Source organism: Mixophyes fleayi, chromosome 6, assembly GCF_038048845.1.
Source record: "Mixophyes fleayi isolate aMixFle1 chromosome 6, aMixFle1.hap1, whole genome shotgun sequence".
In the NCBI taxonomy this organism is placed as follows: Eukaryota; Metazoa; Chordata; class Amphibia; order Anura; family Limnodynastidae; genus Mixophyes; species Mixophyes fleayi.
Window position 1 is genome coordinate 15,453,058 of NC_134407.1, and position 19,890 is coordinate 15,472,947.

General features: G+C 40.4%; 2 protein-coding genes across 2 annotated transcripts in view; one reads left to right on the forward strand and one right to left on the reverse strand.

The window, feature by feature from the left end:
* The window catches only part of LDB1 (LIM domain binding 1), a 199,626-nt gene extending 197,332 nt beyond the window's left edge, over positions 1-2,294 (reverse strand). The window contains exon 1 of the mRNA XM_075215901.1: positions 2,090-2,294. The gene's annotated coding sequence lies outside the window, so the exon portion shown is untranslated. The remainder of the gene's footprint in view (positions 1-2,089) is intronic.
* Positions 2,295-2,382: 88 nt separating this feature from the next.
* LOC142160860 (peroxisome proliferator-activated receptor gamma coactivator-related protein 1-like) lies at positions 2,383-19,890 on the forward strand. Its single transcript, XM_075215896.1, has 13 exons — positions 2,383-2,493; positions 5,524-5,673; positions 5,864-6,016; positions 7,434-10,476; positions 10,577-10,630; positions 11,702-11,759; positions 12,936-13,000; positions 13,211-14,036; positions 16,878-17,045; positions 17,453-17,510; positions 17,775-17,896; positions 19,276-19,427; positions 19,620-19,890. The coding sequence occupies exons 1-13, from the start codon at positions 2,413-2,415 to the stop codon at positions 19,721-19,723; spliced, it is 5,034 nt and encodes a 1,677-aa protein (XP_075071997.1). The 5' UTR covers positions 2,383-2,412; the 3' UTR covers positions 19,724-19,890.

Genomic DNA, 19,890 nt, shown 5'->3' on the forward strand with positions numbered 1-19,890 from the left:
AAACCTTCTTGGATACAATTGCAATAGTCAGTTCTGTTTGACATTAACTGAGATAGTGATTGACACCTCTAAGTGTAGAGAGGTTCTGTAACAAATGGTTTAATTACATGACTTAACATTTTGCACATGGCCTATCATCTACCTTTCAAATGTCAAATCATTTTTGATTTTATTGTATAGATTATTTATCATTTTTAATCTTTGTGCTTGAAAAAAGAAGTCAATATTGTATTCCTGGATTATAAGTGGATTGTTATATGTGACTGCATAGATCAGTACAGAACAACTGTCTGAAGTTTTTAATTACAAACATTTCAGTATGTTACACTTCTGTTTGAACCAACATGATTCCCTATTCTAATTTTTAACCTGACCATAGGCAAGACAGAAATAAGCTGTAACACACTACAGAATATTTCTCCCGATCTCTTTAACGATTTTACCAATGACTGAAAGTCCCGATCAGCATGCCGATTCACACGTACAGACTTACACGATTTTACATGCTTTACCTTCAGATCTGTGCTCGTCCTCTCATAACTAAACAATAGCAAAAAAAAAAAAGAAGGAGAACTATAAAAATGTAATATAAAAAATGTAATATAAAAATGTAATACATTATATTAATATTAATAAAAACATAAAACATCAATGACATTACTTATGGAGTTGGATCAATGTAAACTTCAGGTGCAGCAATAAATATTGTAAATATCTCAGACACTGTGTAAAACACGATCCAGATTATTGCATGAGATTGTCGCAAACCTTCAAATGCTACTATCCAGAGAAAAATAATAATATGATCACAACTGGTTTAGGGTCTGTGTATACAGTTCTCCTAGGCTGAAGCGACATTTTTCCCACAGCTGTGTGTGAATAAACTTTCCAATTAATGAAAACATAGCATAATGCGCATAGGGCAGATATTGCAAGTAATAAAGACAATACTCATCCGTTTCTTCAGCCAACAATATATAGAGAAAACGTAGAGATCTGTCCCACAACAGATCCAGTGGTATGAAGCAAAATCTCCTGGCAGAAAATGAGAAAATAACCACAGGGTTTAGAAATGCACCAAACTCCACCAAGTATGCCGTCCATCACAGGTGATTATGCGCATTGTGCTGTGTTTTCATTCACTGGAAAGTTTATTCACACACAGCTGTGAGAAAAGTGTAGCTTCAGCCTAGGAGAACTGTATACACAGACCCTAAACCAGTGGTGATCATATGGGACCATCTCATGCATTAATCAGGACCGTGTTTTATACAGTGTCTGAGATATTTACAATATTTATTGCTGCACCTGAAGTTTACATTGATTCAACTCCATAAGTAATGCTATTGTTGTTTATGTTTTTATTAATATTAATATAATGTATTAATTTTTTTATATTTCTTCAAAGCTTAGCGCTTTCCTGCTAATGTTTGATTGTTACAGGTTACATAGCCTGTTTGTGAGAGCTGCAGCTGAGATTAGCACTGTTTATTATTATTAAGGTGTATAGCGCCCAATATATTGTTTTTCATCTATTATAACCATCTGCTGAAAAGATCATGAATCTGCGCACTCCATAGAGATCTGCCTACACTGCTGGTCCTGAGTGCATACACACTGCAGAATTTGACCGTCATTGTTCCATCGTTCATAGTGATTTTTACTCAGTTTATAAAATCAAATCAAACTATACAATGTGGTTTGGTGCGATAAAACGAGTGTACACACTAATGCAATTTCTGACCTAAAAGTCGTTTTTTGTGTGATTGTCACGATAATCGGGTAACAAATCTGTAGTGTGTACCCAACACACGCTTCTTTTTGTAGACCAATGTTACTATGTATACCGAAACTTGGAATCCCTGTCAGTCTATATATTTCAATCCTGTTGTAAGGGCATTGCACTGATAGTGAACAACATATTTGCCAACCTCTCAAAATGTTTTCCAGGTAGTGTATGGACCTCTACAATGTACAAACCCCCTTGGTGCCATGTTCCCTGAATGTGATGATAACATACTGTTTTTGTATTTTAAATATCAATTTATAAATCCCTAATAACAAATATGTGTTAAGATTTACACCTTACCTGCAGAAAAAAAGAGAATGTTACTATACACTTTGTCAATATTGACAACTGAGGACATAACTTGAAAAGCTGGGACTCTCCCTTTAACGTAGGAACGACTGGCAACTATGGAATGATGGAATAGTAATGTTCTTATCCTGTTTATACAAATGAACTCCTTTTGAGACGATATATAAACTTGTAATACTTTAGCTGATTTGCCACTCCCAAGATGGCGGCGCCACCCTACCTCGCTCTATTTCTGGTACAGGTAGCTCCGCCCCCTCCCATGCGGCGAGCACCACGTGTTCTCAGCCGGCAAAGTATCAGAGCCGAGGACCAAGATGGCGGCGCGGTGGGGAACGGGAGAGGAGATATTAACCATCGGAGGGATGGAGTTCTTCACCGCCGGCGGCCGCCACCAGGTACCGGACCAGCAGCCCCATCTCCGGCACTGTCGGGCGAGGCCCGGAGTGGGCACCGGGGGCTCTCAGACACGCTGTATGCTGCAGCTGCCGGTGACACGTGGATAGCAGAGACACGCGTGTCTGTAGGAGCCGCCCGTGTACTCGTCCTGACACCTCTCCTGGGGTCCCCCGACATGTGGAGCTTCCTCTCTACCCCCACACAGGGTACCCCAGATACAGGAGACCCCCAAAGTATCTGCAACATGTGGTTACTGAGTAACTCCTGTAACTTCCTCCGAGCTCTCCCTTAATCCCCTCAGCCTGTTATCTGTACTTATTAAATATCACCTCTTTTATTTAATGTCTTCCTACCAAAGTAACTTCACCCTAATGTTACTTTAGTGTCAACTAAACCTCAAAACTGAAACTTTCATATGTCATCAAGGTGTTCAGGGTTACCATGAAGATTCCTCTGCAGCTGTGTAGGGAAATAGTGTTAATCTCCCCTCCCCATTGCAGACATCTGCAACTCCTCCCACCACCTTAGGACATTGTCCTGGTGGGATCTCATGCAGGTCAAGTTACTGAGATTCTGGTCATTAGAGTGGCTGTACCCCATTGTGTGAATCCACATAGTGCATTTGTGCAAAGAAAGTCTGCTCAGCTGTCATTCACTGTGTGTCCACTGAGTTGGAGAAGCACATCCCTCCCAGTATTACTATCTGCAACATAGTGAGCATGGTGGACATAGTTAAGTTTAAGCACACCTGTTATTTGATGTGTATGCACTGCTCAGTGATATGCAGCTTTTGATGTAAATTATGAAATAAAGCTGTTATTTGCTCTTTAGCTTCTTTATATCACTACTGTAACTTCTAGCATTACATATCCAGGTAGCATTCTGGTTATTGATGTTATGGCACAGGATTAGAACACTACCCAGCATTGCTGTTTGTGTTGTTGATCACAGGGAATGCATGTTACAGTTAATGTCCAGATCATTGTATATTTCAGGGCTTGTTGTTATGTCATCTATGACACTTATGGAATTGTGCTGTAGGGGATATCTGGCAACTCTCCGTTTGGTACTTTGAGGAAGAATGGTCTATTGGTCTCCAGGGTGGTGCAGGGGAATGTTGTCCACATGATCAATGCAAGCTACAATCAAAGCTGTAGATTGCTGATACATAGTTTTTCTCTCCATGTGCTCTCCCTCAACAAATGAATATAAAAAAAGAAAGAAACAAAAAAAAAAAAAACTGCATTTGACACCTGGCTTAAATATATTTATTAGTAACGTGAGCCATGAGCTGCGTGTACCTGCTAATGGGTGGGGATTCCAGATTACTGATGCACACACCACTAATGAATGAGAAGATCTGTGTGGGTGGTTTTCATTTTAAATACAGACATTCTTACTTGGTGTGTGACTGTTCCATTCCATGGCAAATATGTCTGAAGCCATGGGTTTGTTAGATTTACACGTGCATGTTTTGGAGCTTTGGATAACCCTCCTTTTGTACATTTAAACAGCGATCAGCATATCCACTGCTTTTTATGTAAAGATATTCTAAAACAACATCATTGCTAGCTCATAAACATTTCATATTTAACTGCTATAGTCCTGTATTACAAACCAACAGAGCTTTGCTTTCTTGTAATGTATAAGCTGGGATCCAAAGTGAAATGAATGAGGTAAGGTTGGTGTACATTACGGTCTTCCTCAGCAATGATTCATATATGAAGAAATCATAATAGCGCACTGAAACTCAAACAAATAGGAATGCCATAGTATAGTATATTATTTAAAAACCAGATATATCTGAAATGTTAAATAGTATTTAATACTAAAAAGTCAAGCAAAAATATACCCGTACATTAAATAAATATAAAACAGGTTATCTGGAAACAAAGTCTCAGTTGAAAAACTCTAATATGAAGTGGTCTCACATCCAGCTAATGGGCACAAGACTTCCACATAGTCCCCTTGACGCGTTTTCGTCGAATGACTTTTTCAAAAGGGTTATTTTTTTATTTTTTTTTAAAAGATGTGGTCTCCACATCAGCTGGATGTGGAGACAACTTATTGGAACCTGTTTTATATTTATTTGATGTACGGACATATTTTTACTTGATCTTTTATTATTATATACTATTTTTTAACATTTGAGATATACCTGGTTCTTAAATAATATACTACACTATGGCATTTCTATTTGCTTGCGTTTCAGTGCGCTATTATATGATTTCTTCATATATGGATCATTGCTGAGGAAGACGGTGACGTACACCTACTTTATTATCAGATAAGCCTCATTCATTTCACTTTGGTACGCGGCCATTCACTCATCACCTTTGCTTATATTGGCTCACAGTATGTTTGGCATTTCAGTTTCTGTATATTCTAGTGCTTACTAATATACCAATAATAAGTATAGTTTCTCTTTAACGCAGATCTAAATCCAACATGCTGTTTGACCCATCCTTTTTGACAATTGTCAGCTTTAAAACACAAGGCAGAGTTCCCCCAACACTCAGAAGTTCAGAAGCTAGGGCTGAATGACTTGTAGTATGGAATTAGGGTTTTTTGTTCACTTGGTCATTATGTTAAGCTGTGGGAAGTGACTTTTGCTGCTAGTGGTGAGATGAAAGGCTTCATTACACTTCATAAAGCTGCAGCTAAGAGTCATGATGGGGCTGCTTAAACACAACATTTCTTAGCCACTAGGGTGCTATTGCTCCATCAGAGCTGCCATCATTGGTTTGATTCCGACCAGGGCCCAATCTGTTTTTGAGCCCCTTGTTGAATGCGCAGTCAGTACACCTCAATGTCAGTACACATTGGTACTGGTGAATGTTCAGTGATTTGAAATCGCCCACTGCATGCCGCAGATGACTTATTGGCTCCTGTGGTTACAAGGCTTTAATGTATAATTAATTTGATGAAACTTGCTAAAATTTGCTGTTTTGTCACTAGATCAAATCTTCCATACCACATTCTGGTTGTCTCGTTCCGAGTCATTTCAGATATCATGTATTGTATTGCAGTGCCATGACCTGGATGAAGAGGACACCTATGAGGGCCTCTCAGACCTCGCTCTGTCAACCCTGGATGCGGGAGGAATACTGGGAACTGTCCAGGGATACATAGATAACTCTATCATTTCCATCATCGGTGATACTGGTGCACAGGCGGAGGTATGACCACACGCGCTCCATCAGTGGGACAATTTGATTGGGTGGTTCAGCTTTATCTATATCACTGATGGCTTGTTATGTCCTCTGCTTAAATACAGATGAGTTATGTTCTTTAAAGACTAGTTTTTAATAATTTTCTTAAGAATTCAGCATCCAGTCGTACATGTTAAAGAATTTTTTCTTTTTCCAGAACAAAGGCCACCTTGATGAGGCGAATGAATTGTCTCTCCTAACGGCTCTAACGGAGATACTGGACAATGCAGACGATGAGAATATGTCCCCGTTTGATACAATTCCCGATACAGAACTGCTTGTATCATCAAAGGGTCGAGATACTAGCTCAGTAAGTTTGTATTGCTTTTAGACTTGTATTGCGGTTCGTACAGTAGTTGAAGCTGTAAAGAGCATTTAATTCACAATGTTATATTCCAAATGTAATTCTACTCTTGAACTTCCATCATAATTTAAGCGAAATTGTCAATATGACTGAATATTAAAGGTTCCACACACAGACTTGGCTTCATCATAGCCTGGTAGTGTGGTGGATAGAAGACTGTGACAAAGAAAAGTAAGTCGTCTTCCTGCTGGGGTTTCTGCAATGCCCAACAATGATCTGATTTATTTTGTTAGATTCATATTTGAATTTCATATTAATCTGTGGTTTTTGACCCCACTGTCTAATATCTAGAGAGGTATCCAGTATTGACAGATGTTTTAAAAGCCAACCTTTAACAAACAGATGGCCAGAGTTGTAAAGAGTGCCAAGATGTGATACAAACCCCGAATTTGAGGACTAATAGAGCCTGCCAAAGGCCCTTTTCAAGCTTAAGGCTAGAAGTATGTAGGGCGTATTGACCAGGTCTGGGGATTACCCGATTAAGCAGCTTCCCAAATGTTAGCATACTTATTAAGGTAGCAGAGAAGGCAGTTGATTTCATTAGTAATCAATTTAGCTATACATTTTAAGTCTGAATTAAGTAAAGTAATAGGCCACTTGCAGTGAGTGCCTGGTTTGGCCAAGTGGCATCAGTAATAATGATCAGTAAAGGCAAGTTACTGACTCTGTTAAATCTCAAAAAAACATCTGTGAGCACCTGACAGGGTGGCAGCTTATAGTCATTGTAGGAGGGCAACTAAGTTTGCCCTCCTACAATGCCCTCGTTAGTGTTGGCTAACCTGTGACACTCCAGGTATTGTGAAACTACAAGTCCCAGCATGCTTTGCCAATATATAGCAGTTTATTGCGTAAGTTTATGCTGGGACTTGTAGTTTCACAACACCTGGAATGTCACAGGTTAGCTAACACTGTTCTAGTCTGTCCAGGACACCACATGATCGAGAGGCTTCTTCAGTAAATGTTCAGCTTTGGGCTACATGTGGCAAAGTGATTCACATTAAAATAGTGGTTTCCAACTCCAGTCCTCAAACTCCCCTAGAAGTAAGGATCTCAAGGATAGCAACCCTTGAGCACGGGTTGTTGAATCAATATAACTTGGCCAATAATTAGGTCACCTTTACTAAAACCTATTCTTTTTAAAATCTAGATGGTTAGGAAAGGGGACTTGAGGAACAGATTTGGAAAACACTGCATTAAAGCTTAACTGCTAATTTGCTCCTTGCTAAAAAAAACAGATTTTAGTTATTGTGTGATTAACTGGAGCTGTAAGTATTTTGTTTGCTGTATGAATGGGTCGTCTTCATATGGCACCTGTAAGTTTGTAGAGCAGCATTGATTGATATCTTGTGTCTTTCCTTTATAGACTGATGGGCGCTACTCTGGGCCAAACTGGGATCTTTTTCCAGACTGTATGAGCTCTATAACAAAAAGACATAGCAGACGTAAAAGTATAAGAGGATGTTTACCTCGCAGAGAGCGACCAACAGAGCCAACCCGACAGCGAAGTGATGGAGAAGATGACGAGGTTCAGAGCCCAGAGAAAAAAGAGACAAATCCCGGTTTACTAGCTTTTGACAAAGGCTGTTCCATTGAGACTGGGGCGGAGATTGATGAACTGGATCATGAGCGGTTCTCAAAGCAGCGCACTCCTTGTATCATTAATACAGAAAATGTTACCCTTCATGACTTGGTGAAGTACATGCACCCTTACTGCCTACCTTCTATAACTGTGTGCCTAGAGCCAGAAGACAGTGAAAGCCTTCTGAACGAAGCTGTGTTTCTTGAGATCGTATCCGACCAAGGCGAATGTATAAAAGTACCTGTAGTCGTGGAACACCCAGGGGATGTGCCGAGTGCAGTGTCTTCAGAAGACAATCCTCCTACACTCGACTCTTCTGAGGAACTGGATGTGGAAACCCAGTCATTGCCTGCAATTAAATCCTCACCGGAGCAGTGTGTTCCTAAATGTGATATTAATAATGAAAACCATGTGTCTAGTAAAGAAGATTCAATAGATGAAGATCTTGACCCTATGAAGGAAAATGAGTGTTTGAACAAGGCATTCACCCATGTGCCTGGACTGGAGGAAATATCAACTAAACCTTTGATTAGTGATAAAACTGTTGATACAATTTTGGATGATAAAAGCATCACTGATGATAGTGATCCAAACTTGGAGGGAATGGTTCCTGATTGTCAGAAAAATAACCAACCAGGGATCAGTGTACCGGTTACCATTAAGGAAACGGTGCAATTGAAGGGAAAGAAATCTAGGAAAGATAAGCAAGCCATCGCCTCTAAATCAAAAGTTAAAAGCAAAAATAAAGGCGCTAGTGAAGACAAATTGCAAGATGTGGCGGATACAGTAACACAGCAAAGTGTTATCCAACCTGCCACAAGCCGTGTAAGTAACCCTTCGTTACAGGAGTCTGACTTTTTAGTAAAAACATTGGACCAGGTGAAAAAGGATTCCCAGATGGAGCTTCGCTCATTGAAGTTAAGTCGCACCAAAGGGAGAACTCGAGCGAGCTTGGACCGCTCTAACCTAGAAAGGAAAATGACAACTGACACCTGTAAAAAGGGCAAATTTACTTCTATGGAAAAAGAGCAGTCAAAGTGTATAGCAGATGTTGCTGAAATGGATTGTGGGTTAGGACAAATTAACCCAAAACTGGACGGAGATCAGAGCACAAAATCTGATGCGACTCCAGGGTCTGTTGTAGATGATGATATGCAGTCCGATAGGGCAAGTGGCCAGGACCTGATGGTTTCTGCAGCCTCTGATACCCATGAAAAGGAGACTTCAAATATGGAAGAAATGAGTCCCTCGAAAAGTGAGGATGTGACAGATTGTGATTCTACACAATGTACTAAAGAGACCAAGTCCAAGTCACTCAGCCTAAGTGAATATAGGAAGCGGCTTCAACACCGCAAACCAAACCCTGAGCAAGAACATGAAAATGTGTCCTGTAGTAAATGGCCGTCTCTCCTCGAGCCCCCAACAGAGTTAGCAGAACTACCTTGTTTGATTGTACCAACAAAATCAAATAAAACGTCTGTGGAAGAAAAAACATGTATTCCAAATAAGGCTGAGAACTCCTCCTCTGGGCTAGATGTTCCTGTAAGGTTAGGTTCTGTTCCATCAAAAGTGGCATTGCCACCTCTGTCTGGTCATGAGGCTCCGCAACTCAAACCAGTTGAAAGACCATGCACCACTATTGCAGATATTCCTCCACCTCCTATGATGGCTTCCCAGATAAATGCACCACCACCTTTCTATCCACCCACTTGGCCTACTGTCTCTTCATATCCTGCTTATTACCCTGGCATGCCACCTTTGCCAGTAGTTCCTCATTTTCCAAACTGCATGCCGCCTATAATACCAATGCAACCACCTCCCCCAGTTCCGAGATGGCCTTCATTTCCCCCACCGCCTATTGCTGTGGGGCCAGTGCATCCTTCTGTTTGGGTCCCTGGACCACTGCCACCTTACTGGCCTAATCCTCAAGTTTCCCAAAGGATTCCTGATAACAGATGTATGCAAAGCTCTGTCGAAAACTCTGTTCCCTTTTGTCCAGCAAGTCTTAATACACTGCCTGAGGAGCAGATGCCCAAATATAACCCGCTTCCACCTATAGAATACAATATACAGAATGCTGTCCTTGCTAAGATTCAAACAAACCAAAAACAAGTGCAGAAGCCTGAGCATAGTGGTATTGGTACAAAGGAGTCCAAAATAGCTGAAACCATAGAAAGTGTCGGTCATGACAAATCTGCTATTCAGTGTTTAAATAATGCATCCTCAAAAGTTGGTCCACAAGTCTGTCCCAACCTTGAAAAGTCCAATCTACAGTCGTCACCAAGCAGAACTGTTGAGAAGGCTCAGTCTAAACCTCTAGCAGATTCCATGAAGGCAAATGTTACTGCTCCTGACCAGAAATCTGCAAACCAGGTTGTCTTCAAAATAATGGACATTTTAAAAAGGGCTCAGAAGCTTGGTTTTCAGATAAAACCACCCCTTGTGTCTTCTGTTTCTGTGCCCAGTACTCCTCCAGGTGAGAAATCGCCTCTCCCAGCTACATTAAAATCAGCTGAAGCCAAGCAGACTATTCTTGCTTCTGTCAACACTGAGGATGTTCAGACACCTGTAGCAGTGATACCTTCTATTGTTCCTGCTGTGAAACCAAAGCTTGATGATAAACTTCCAGCCACTGAATGTGTCACTTCAAAAGAGGCTGTGGAAGATGGACCTTTAACGGCATGTATTGTCGCTAACCAAAAAGCCGAAGAGTCTGTCCTTCCTTCACCTGGAGAAGATCTCCGTACATCAGGGGAAAGCATTCAGCCTGTATTGCCACCTGTGTCCGATCGCAAAGAACCAGAGGAGAGGTTTACTGGTGAATCTGGTAAGTTTGAGGATGGATACAGTGTTTGGGTAAAGTGTAACTTGTAATGTTATGTGTGTGCTTTATACCCATGCATTGGAATTTTTTCTCATTCATTCAGGTATTGAGGCATCAGACCTAACCAGCTTGCTGGAGCAGTTTGAAAAATATGAGGGTAAATGTACAACATTTTTTTTCTTCGTTATTCTGATTTCAGGAAGTGTACCATGTGACTGGGGGAGAGTATGCTATATTTGTACTGGCCCCTCTTACTGGGATTGTTTGCTCAGCCACATGTACCTAGAGGGCTGCAGTGTCTTATTAATGTCCATACACCTAGCTGTTCTCCATGCTTCTGAATGAAAGAGAACCATGTCAATTCAGGTCTTATATAGTCTGGGTAAAATTAGCATTTTCCCACTGGTGCAGTCAGTTGCAATCACCACCCGGTGAAAGCTACCAGAATGATTAATTGACCTCTATGCTGAACAGGATTCACCTATAATAGTACATATTGCCTTTCAGGAGCGTCCTGCTCTTGGTGAGTATGGAGGCCACTTCTACCATGGTGGTCAATGATCGCTAGTGATAGCTTTTCTAATTGTGTTCACCTTCTGCTGTCCAGAGAACCGAATGACAAGGCCATTAAGTTAGTCACACACGAGGGTCATATAGCAAAAGAACATTCATGATCACTTCTGACTATCCTTACAGCCTGTTAATTTGGCTGTAAAGTGACCACACACTTAGGCTGGTAATGGTCGTCTTCTGAACATATTTTCTGCTATGCCCATGTATGTTGAAAGGATGATCATCCGGTATTGTGGTTTTGCGGTCATAGCCTGGGATATCTGACACATAGGGTGCCGAATGACGGCCTGACACCTTCCAATGTCAGGACAATTGTTTAATCTGCAGGGCAAACCCTTGTAGTGCCCCCCAGAAATATCTGTACAGCCACCCTCTCCTACAAGAGCCCTGCCCCCCTCCCCCCCCCATTTGTAATTCATCTTTTTATTAAATTTCCTGTTTATTGATGCCTCAGGGCGTCGGCAGCTCCAGGGTTCTGTGTGATTTATTTAAATATCCGATAGATTCATGACTGTTGTACACACAGGGTCGTAGTATAGAGTAATATGAAGCAATCTGCTAGTGCTATGCACAGGTATCTGACCTGCAGTGGGAAGTGATCTATTTGTGTTCTGTACATTACATACAGTATTTCATCACATGTGGTTCTTTGCAGCTAAAGATGAGGAATGCCTCCCTCACGGTCCTGATAAATTGGCTGAAGGAGCCTCTGGGTAAGTGTGATAGTTACACTACAGCTGCCAACAACTGAGTATGGCACAAAGTGTTCCCATGTACTTACATCTTTGTGGGTTTTATTTATGTAGAAAAGTAACTTTTTAGTTCAGTGTCATCTTTACAGGGACATTCCGCCTTCATGGACCTCTTGTCCTGGTAGATTTGTTTGTTTGGCATCTTTGAATACAACAACAGATCTGCTTGGATAAAATGGTTTCTACCTGTGCTCATTGTCATATCCAAGGGTAAGATACATCCGCCTGGACATCAGAGTTCAGTGAAGGTTGAGTCTTCTATTTAAGCAGGCATGGCTTGTAGTAGATTACTTCTGCACATAGATTATTGATATGTCAAAGATTCTGTTCCGGGATGGAACGTGTTGTACCTGTCATCTACACAGTGATGGCAGCCATTGTCTGGGTTAAACCATTCATAAGTATGAAGCGCATCTGATCACTAGATCCTTATTTTTTTATTTTTGTTGATTGAAAGCCTGTGATGCGTGCTTGCTGTACACCCAGTGCATGTGAATCCCACAGTGCATAGGAGGCTGGTACTTGACCCCATTCCAAAAGTAATAATGACCTGTTCCTCTCCATCTCCCGTAACCAGTAGGCCATCGCTTGCCTCAGGCCTCTAGTTCCTAGTGAATTGATAGGATGGATATCGGTTCTGGTCATTAAATTGCTGCCAGCGCTGTGTTAGGGGGTGACAGGCACTTCAAAAACATTTATGGTCTACAGTGATTTTCGCAGTCTTAATATAAAGGTTTAGAGATTGCACTTTTACTGTTGCCATCCATTCTCATATATATATATATATATATATAGGTCAGGGATGGGAAAGTTTCTTTTTTATAAATATGAAACCACTTGAAGATATAGAAATGACTGTAACACTTTAACTTTTTTGGCTGTGGTTTTGGTTTTGAAAACGTACTAATTCCTGCAGTTGTTAAATAATGTTTTGCTTGGGATAACAATAAAATGCGAAATCCGTGACCTGTATCCTCTAAAGGGATTAAGGTAAAATCTAGACTGCTTTTACGCTTTTATACATTGTGGTTTATTAGTTCTTTGTTGGGAGTTTGAGACTAATATAAATGGCTTGTGTAGGCTTGTGTCATTTGTTCTGTGAATAGGATTAGAAATGAATATTTGTTTCTTTCACAGATCTGTAAAGCATGTAGAGAAAAAGATACATGATAAACTGACACCTGAAATGGTTACTACATCTGGTAAGTAGACACTGTCCTATATATCGATACACAACGTTCTGCTGATTAATGAGTTTGTTGCAGTAATTCCGTGCAGTAATATGAGATGGGTAATTGTTTTGGGCTCTTTGTGCAGCAGCTGACGAGTCAGATTGCCTCTGTTCTAAATAATGTACAGTGATTTGGAAATAATGTAGCAGATTGTGATGCAAATGTCATTTTGTCTTCAAGGTGTCTCCCACTCTGCAGCTCCACCGCATCAGCTGTGCAAGACCATTATTTCTGGGCCCTGGATGGGGAAATCCAAGTCTTTGCTTGGACAGGACAGAACCTGCTCTTCTCCCTTGAAGACTGCAAAACTCATTGAAGCAAAACCGTTACCACAGAGCAGACTGAGAAACCGGAACCATGGGTCTGTTCCACCTGTGGCATTGCCTCCTGTCCACGTGGCATTTGGCGAGCATGATTATTGCATCCTTTCATCCTCCCGCCCTGCGCAGGATCCTGCCACTGCTGGAAACAGGGCAGCTACTGTAACGCTGAGCGCACCATCTCAGTGCGAGGAAGGGTCTCGCTGGAATGTCAAGCACCATCAGAATATTACCATAAAACCCATTGTGCAATTCAACACACCACAAAACATAGTGTCCCCAAAGCTGCCCCTAGCAAATGCACCTTCAGTTGTTGCCCCAAGTACTGACTGTGGCTTGGTGAAGCCAGTGGCACCTTGTAATAGTATCCAAAAAGATAGTAATGATCCTCTCGACCACAGGACTCCTGTTGTAGCAGAATCTGCGGTTACCAGTCCAACTGGTTCAGTATTAAGGTCCTCGGACTCCTTGCCTGATCACAATGAACGTGGAGAGAGCAGAACTGATGTAAAAAGGGAAAATGCCTCTGTGTCACGGAGGTCTTTGCGCTGCTATAGGAAGCACAGCAGTTCTCCCAGTCCCCAGAAAGCCACATGCAGCGAGCGGTCTAGTGGTAGCCGTTCTGATTCAGCATCCTCTTCAAGATCTCGCTCAAGATCGCCTCCATCCAAGAGGAGGAGAAGAACGTAAGTCACCGGTTTGGCTTTTTACTCTGTTAAATGCAACTAAATGTTTTTCTGTGCTTTGCTCTGCTTTGTGTTGTACAGGACATTGTGCAGTGGCTTGATCTGTATTTGAATCCATAAAAATGAATCCAGCTTCATTTCAGCTTTTTGATATCTGCACAAAGCCACCTTACATCCAACGTGGATGTTTTTTGTACATCTTAACATTGAATGGTCGTGTGTTGGAGGAAGGAAAATGTTTGCATAATTGTTACTGTCCAACAAAGCCAAAAAAACATTCATATAGATGTTGCTCAGATATATCATCTACACCATGGATGACCGATACGACAACAAAATTACTCCTTAAAATTATTATTTATTTGTTTTAAAACAAGGGATAGGAATGTAAACCATGACATTATACACAGTCACAGTTTAGGAAGAGAATACAGGTATCAAACCTCAAACAGTTCACATGGATGACTATCAGTTGTAACAGCCACAATAAATCAGTCATTTGTAATAATCCAGGTGCTAAAATTGGCAGAAAGTACAAAAGGGCGCAAGCAGTAATTAGGTGTAAGAAGGGGCAAAGGGGTGAGCCATTCAAAAGAAGAACTAACAAGGCTATGGGTGCTGGCTCTATCCATAAGGTGGTGATTTTAATATTTATTTTATGTATTCTATATTTATTGCGCCCAAAAAAATTGATAGATTTCATCATGAAACATATATATGAATGAACCACAGTAACAAACTATGCCGTTTTAAACGAGGTTGGGGAAGGGAAGGAAAGGTCGGGAAACTGGGTCAGGATTCTGCTGAGTCAATAGAACCGAATTCTTGAGGGGAAAAGTGTGTGACACATTAATATCCACTTAACTATGCATTGTTGGCATATTAAGGCTAGTTAAATCCCTCCTGCCCAAAATTAAATGCCTTCTACTGTTTAAGTAAGAGATCTGTCTGAGTCTTTGAACTCTAGCTACCAAATAGAGGTGAACTTGTCTTGTGAGGAAAGGATAGGATCCTCCATTGTCCTATAGAAATCTATCCTACAAAACCTGAACCAGAAGGCGCTTTGTTTGCTTTCCATCACACCGGTATCATGGCCTTTGCAGGGCTGGTCAAGAGCTTCAAAAGGTTTTGATTATTTTAATATTTTAAGCACTGTGGTTGTTTTATCATGTATTGGAAGAGGTTTTGGTTGTGTTACAGATTTTTGGCATTTTTAGCAAAAAGTATGTGTAAGGAACTAGAGCTTGGTTGAACAGTAAAACATTGAAGAGCAGAGATCAAGGTCTCATTCTCCATAAAGTTTTAGCAGTAGCAGGAGACAAAGCAACGTTTCCAGAAACGACATGGTACGAGACTTCCATTACTCCCCACTAAGTAGTTGCGAGCTGAGCCCCTGAGCTGCGAGCTGAAATCCAGCGAATAAATTACCGTATTAACGTTTTTTCCGTGCAGGATTACCGTAATAACAGTAATCCTGCGCGGACATTGAATATGCCCCTATGTGTTTATAATGAAAGCTTTAATTTATTTGTGTTCATTTTATTTCTTAAACTTGCCCTTTGTCTTAGACTCTTGTGTGATTACATTATGTGGATGGAAGGGCTTGCATTCTGTACTAGGGGGCACTGTAATGTGTCCTGAAATGACTAAATGATGTATGAAGACAACAGCAAAGTTGTTTATTGAAAACAAGCGCTTATTACTTGGGCAGTGCTTCAGGTTTTATACCACTGGAGTTTGAGATGCTGCTTTTTTCCCCCCCTATAGCAGTGGTCCTCAACCAGTGTGCCACGAGATGTTGCTAAGTGTGCCGCAGCGCAATGCTAAAAAGCACAAGATTTATGGCGGTAGATGCGTTATACTATGGTCAACTGGACCTAAGGAAATAATTTCATCATTTGTTCCATATCGTTTCTTAATATTTTAGTGAAGTAAGGAGGTTTTTTTTGTTGTTGTGCTACGGGGGTGACCCTTATGAATATATCGCAAATGTGTGTTGTTCCCGCAGGCGATAATTCCTGCTTTTTTTTATATATATATATATATATATATATATATATATATATAATTTTTGCTTTTGGTGTGCCACGGAATCCTGAGAAGGGCTAAGGTTTGCCGAGGGTGAGAAAAGATTGCGGAGCGTTTCATTATATAACAAAGCTATTAAACCATGTGTCCGAAGGACGTTTCATGTGTGTTTACTAGCGTTCTGCAGGTTATTTTATAGTTTCAATTGCATAGGAAACTCACAAAAATCGCTGCCCAAAAAAAAAAAAGCAATAGCACACCAGCTTTTGTATTACTTATTGGGACATCACACCTCAGAATGACAGATTTTTTTTTTAGGTAAGAGAAAGCAAACAATGGGACTGAGCTATTTTGACAAGTAAATATTTTGTAGACATTTAACCCTTAGTTTTCTATATGGAAAATAAAAATATACCAGTCTCTAGCAGTTTTAGATGTAGACATACGAAATAAAAATAAAGAAAGCGATAACCTTAAGACTATCTTTTAAATATAGACTTTATTATGGACCAAATGCATCAGCCAAGTCTAGAGTACACCTTTTGTAGTTTATAAAATAAAATTCGGGGTATATTTTATGGATTTTGTAAAAAAAACAAAAACCTTACCATTAGAAATAACGAAAAGTAAATGATTGTAATGTCTTTTTCTTATACTTTCCTGTAAACTTAAATATTAACTGACCTATGGTACCAAAAGAAAGCACTGTGTGTCTTGGGTGGAGGGGTGTTGAGACTTGTAGTGAGGTTGAAGCATTCATCTCCTGCACTGCAGTACATGGTCTTATCTCTGTTCTCTAAATTCTGTTCCCAGATACAGATCTAGAAGTCGTCATAGATCACGGTCGTCCTCCAGGTCTAGTTGTGATACAAGTTGCTCCTCTAGATCCTCCTCTTGTTCATCCCGGTCATGTTCTCCATCGTCCAGCCGGTCTAGATCACGGTCCAGATCACCGTACCGGCAGGGATACCGGAGCAGGAGGTAAGCGACTATTAGGAGCACATGGGTTGGTATATCTGTGTAAATACAGACCTGATTTGTATAGTTCTATCCCAAGTTAATTGGGTTAATCTAAATCATGACTGCCCAGCTTTCTGCATGTGGGCTGACATGGGAGCTCCTCACTTCTTTTAGAGATGGCTGTAGTTTTGCTGGAACTTGTAGTTCCACAACACCTTAAGATGTGTAACTAATTTTACATTTACTGAATAGCTTTATTTCTCAAACCTTTTGTTTGCAAAGTTGCACTTGAGCGTTTAATTTCTCGAGATCTGTCTGGGATCAGCCAGCAGTGTTCTGTATCCATGATGTAGCTCTGTTTGGAGGCCTAGTAATATCCAGTGTCTTGCACTTACCAGGATATATGCTAAATTATGTTTGTTTGACAGGCGCAAGTCCCGGGACAGTTATCACAGGCAGAAGAATTATCGCAAAGAGCAAGCTATAGTAAGTATTCCCTGCACTTTTCTATTTAACATTTAGCTGTATAGTATGTTGGGGTAAAGAGTCACAGTAGACCGTAATGTTACATAAAGAAGCTGCAGGTAAGGTTGTAGTCACAAGACTTCTACTGTCCGTTCAGACCTGCATCCTGTTTCTCCATTTGTCTCCACACTCTGCTTCCCCTATTTGTATACAGTTCCCGCGCTTATTGACATAAACTCTGCCGCACATTCGGATTGTGATTATAATGAATCTTTGACTTTTCAGGAGGAGAGAAGAGTTGTCTACATCGGTAAGATCAATGGTCGGATGACCAGATCAGAGCTGAGTCGGCGCTTTTCTGTCTTCGGAGAGGTAGAGGAATGCACCCTTCACTTTAGAGAAAAGGGGTGAGGATAACTTTGATTTCCATGCAGACGATAAAGCTGATTACTACAGAACTACATCCCCTGCCCTGTGCAGAGGTATAATAGTTCTGGTAACTGGTACATGCCCTTTAAGGGTTGTAACTTCGCCAATATCTTTGCAATGAAATGTTCATTCTCTACCACTGGACAAAAACACTATAATGTTTTTTAAAATAGTTGTAGACATATCGTCAGTCTCGCCAACGTGTTGTATACACTCCTATAAAATCCCCACTAGTGTGTAAATGTCTAGTTGCGAGATTGGCTGGATTAGTGTAAGGTTCGTACAACTTTCATGTTGCTAGAGCAGTTTTCCTCAGTTTGAAAGTGTGAAATGATCCATTATAGTTTAAACATTATGTAAAATAAGTGTCTAAGTGCTGAATGCCCAGAACATCTCTGCAGTGTATGTAGTGCAGATACAGATGGGAGATGATTCTGTGACTGTGTTAGACTTTTACCTCCCTGAAATTATTTTGAATGAAAAGTTGCAGCTTCTTTTCTTCTCCCAGCATAGTTAAGCAGCGCAGATTTTCTCTTGTGTGCACATAAAACTATTCAATACAGTTGGTATGGAGCTGCCTCCTGTTTCTTTGTGGGCTCAAATTTAAGGGACAGCATTACAGTAATGATGCAAACGTTGGCTTTATTCAACATATCTTACACTGTAGAAACGAACTGACCTTACACAAACCACGTTTTATGAGCGCAGTAAAGCCACTGTGAGGAAAGCTTCCATCTGTTTCCAATGGGCCTGAATTTTCTTTGCTGTGATATCACAGAATTTGCACACAGTCAGCGGCCAGACTGATCTTCTGTCCTGCTGGTTGTTTCATGGAATGTGGTATTTTAGGTTGGGGCCACACACTACAGTTGATCAATTTAGTAAACAATTGACCCATTTGGCCAAGTAGAAACGTCTTGAAGATTTAGATCTCCCAGGTTTATCCGAAGTACAAATTTATAAGTCGTACATTTGTTGTGATATATAATATATATCACAACAAATGTAAGACTATCCTTATTCTATATTAAAGAATTGTGTTCCTTGGGGAAATATATTTTTCTATGTACAGCAGATTTCCTGTCTTTAAACCTGAATGGCAGACATCGAACCTTCTGTTTTAAATGTCAGGAGCAATAGCTTGTACTTGTCTGAAATATAACCTCAAGTTCTTTCCTGATTTGGACTTTATTTTTATTTGTTTTTATAATTATTTTTTTTATTTTTTTGCCAGAATAGCTTATTTGTATTGGATCGGACTATTATTTCCATTGCTCTTTAGATGTAAAATGATGAGCTGACCAGCATTTGACAATGAATCTGTATGGTTTGTGTCATATTGTAACTTTGTTTACAGAGATAACTATGGCTTTGTGACATACCGTTGTACTGGGGAGGCCTATGCCGCTATAGAAAACGGACACAAGCTGCGTCTTCCGGATGAGCTGCCCTTTGACCTCTGCTTTGGGGGCAGGAGACAGTTCTGTAAAAGAAATTATGCAGATCTTGGTGAGTTCAATATAATGTTTTTAGAAAGATAGTATTGTTTTCTTACACTGGGCAGTATGAGGACCCACATTTTGCTGAGCACATATACATACTGTGACTTGGAAATAGCTCAGTGCAAATTATAATTGGTCAGGAACTTGTTCAATGTAACTTAGTTTTTTGTTTTTTTAAATCTTCATTTCTTTTCTCCAGATCCAAACCGTGAGGACTTTGACCCAGTGCCCGTTAGAAGTAAACTTGAAACTCTAGACTTTGAAACATTATTGAGAGAGGCGCAGAAAAGTCTCAGGAGGTAACACTACGCCCAAGCGTCAGATCAAAATTAGATTCAAATTATGTATATCCCAATGACTTTACCTCAGAACACTGGAAAAGGCCATTCAGTAATGACAAGCACGAGTCCCTGCAACGGGGGACAATGCGGAGTTATTTTTTATTTTTATTTTTATTTTCATTTTGTTTT

What these genes read in the sequence shown, in the direction of transcription:
- LOC142160860 (XM_075215896.1), top strand. Translation starts at nt 2,413, where the DNA reads ATGGCGGCGCGGTGGGGAACGGGAGAGGAGATATTAACCATCGGAGGG. An exon ending in ATACTGGTGCACAGGCGGAG is followed by an intron (nt 5,674 to 5,863) that starts GTATGACCACAC and finishes TTCTTTTTCCAG; the next exon opens with AACAAAGGCCACCTTGATGA. An exon ending in GCAGTTTGAAAAATATGAGG is followed by an intron (nt 10,631 to 11,701) that starts GTAAATGTACAA and finishes GGTTCTTTGCAG; the next exon opens with CTAAAGATGAGGAATGCCTC.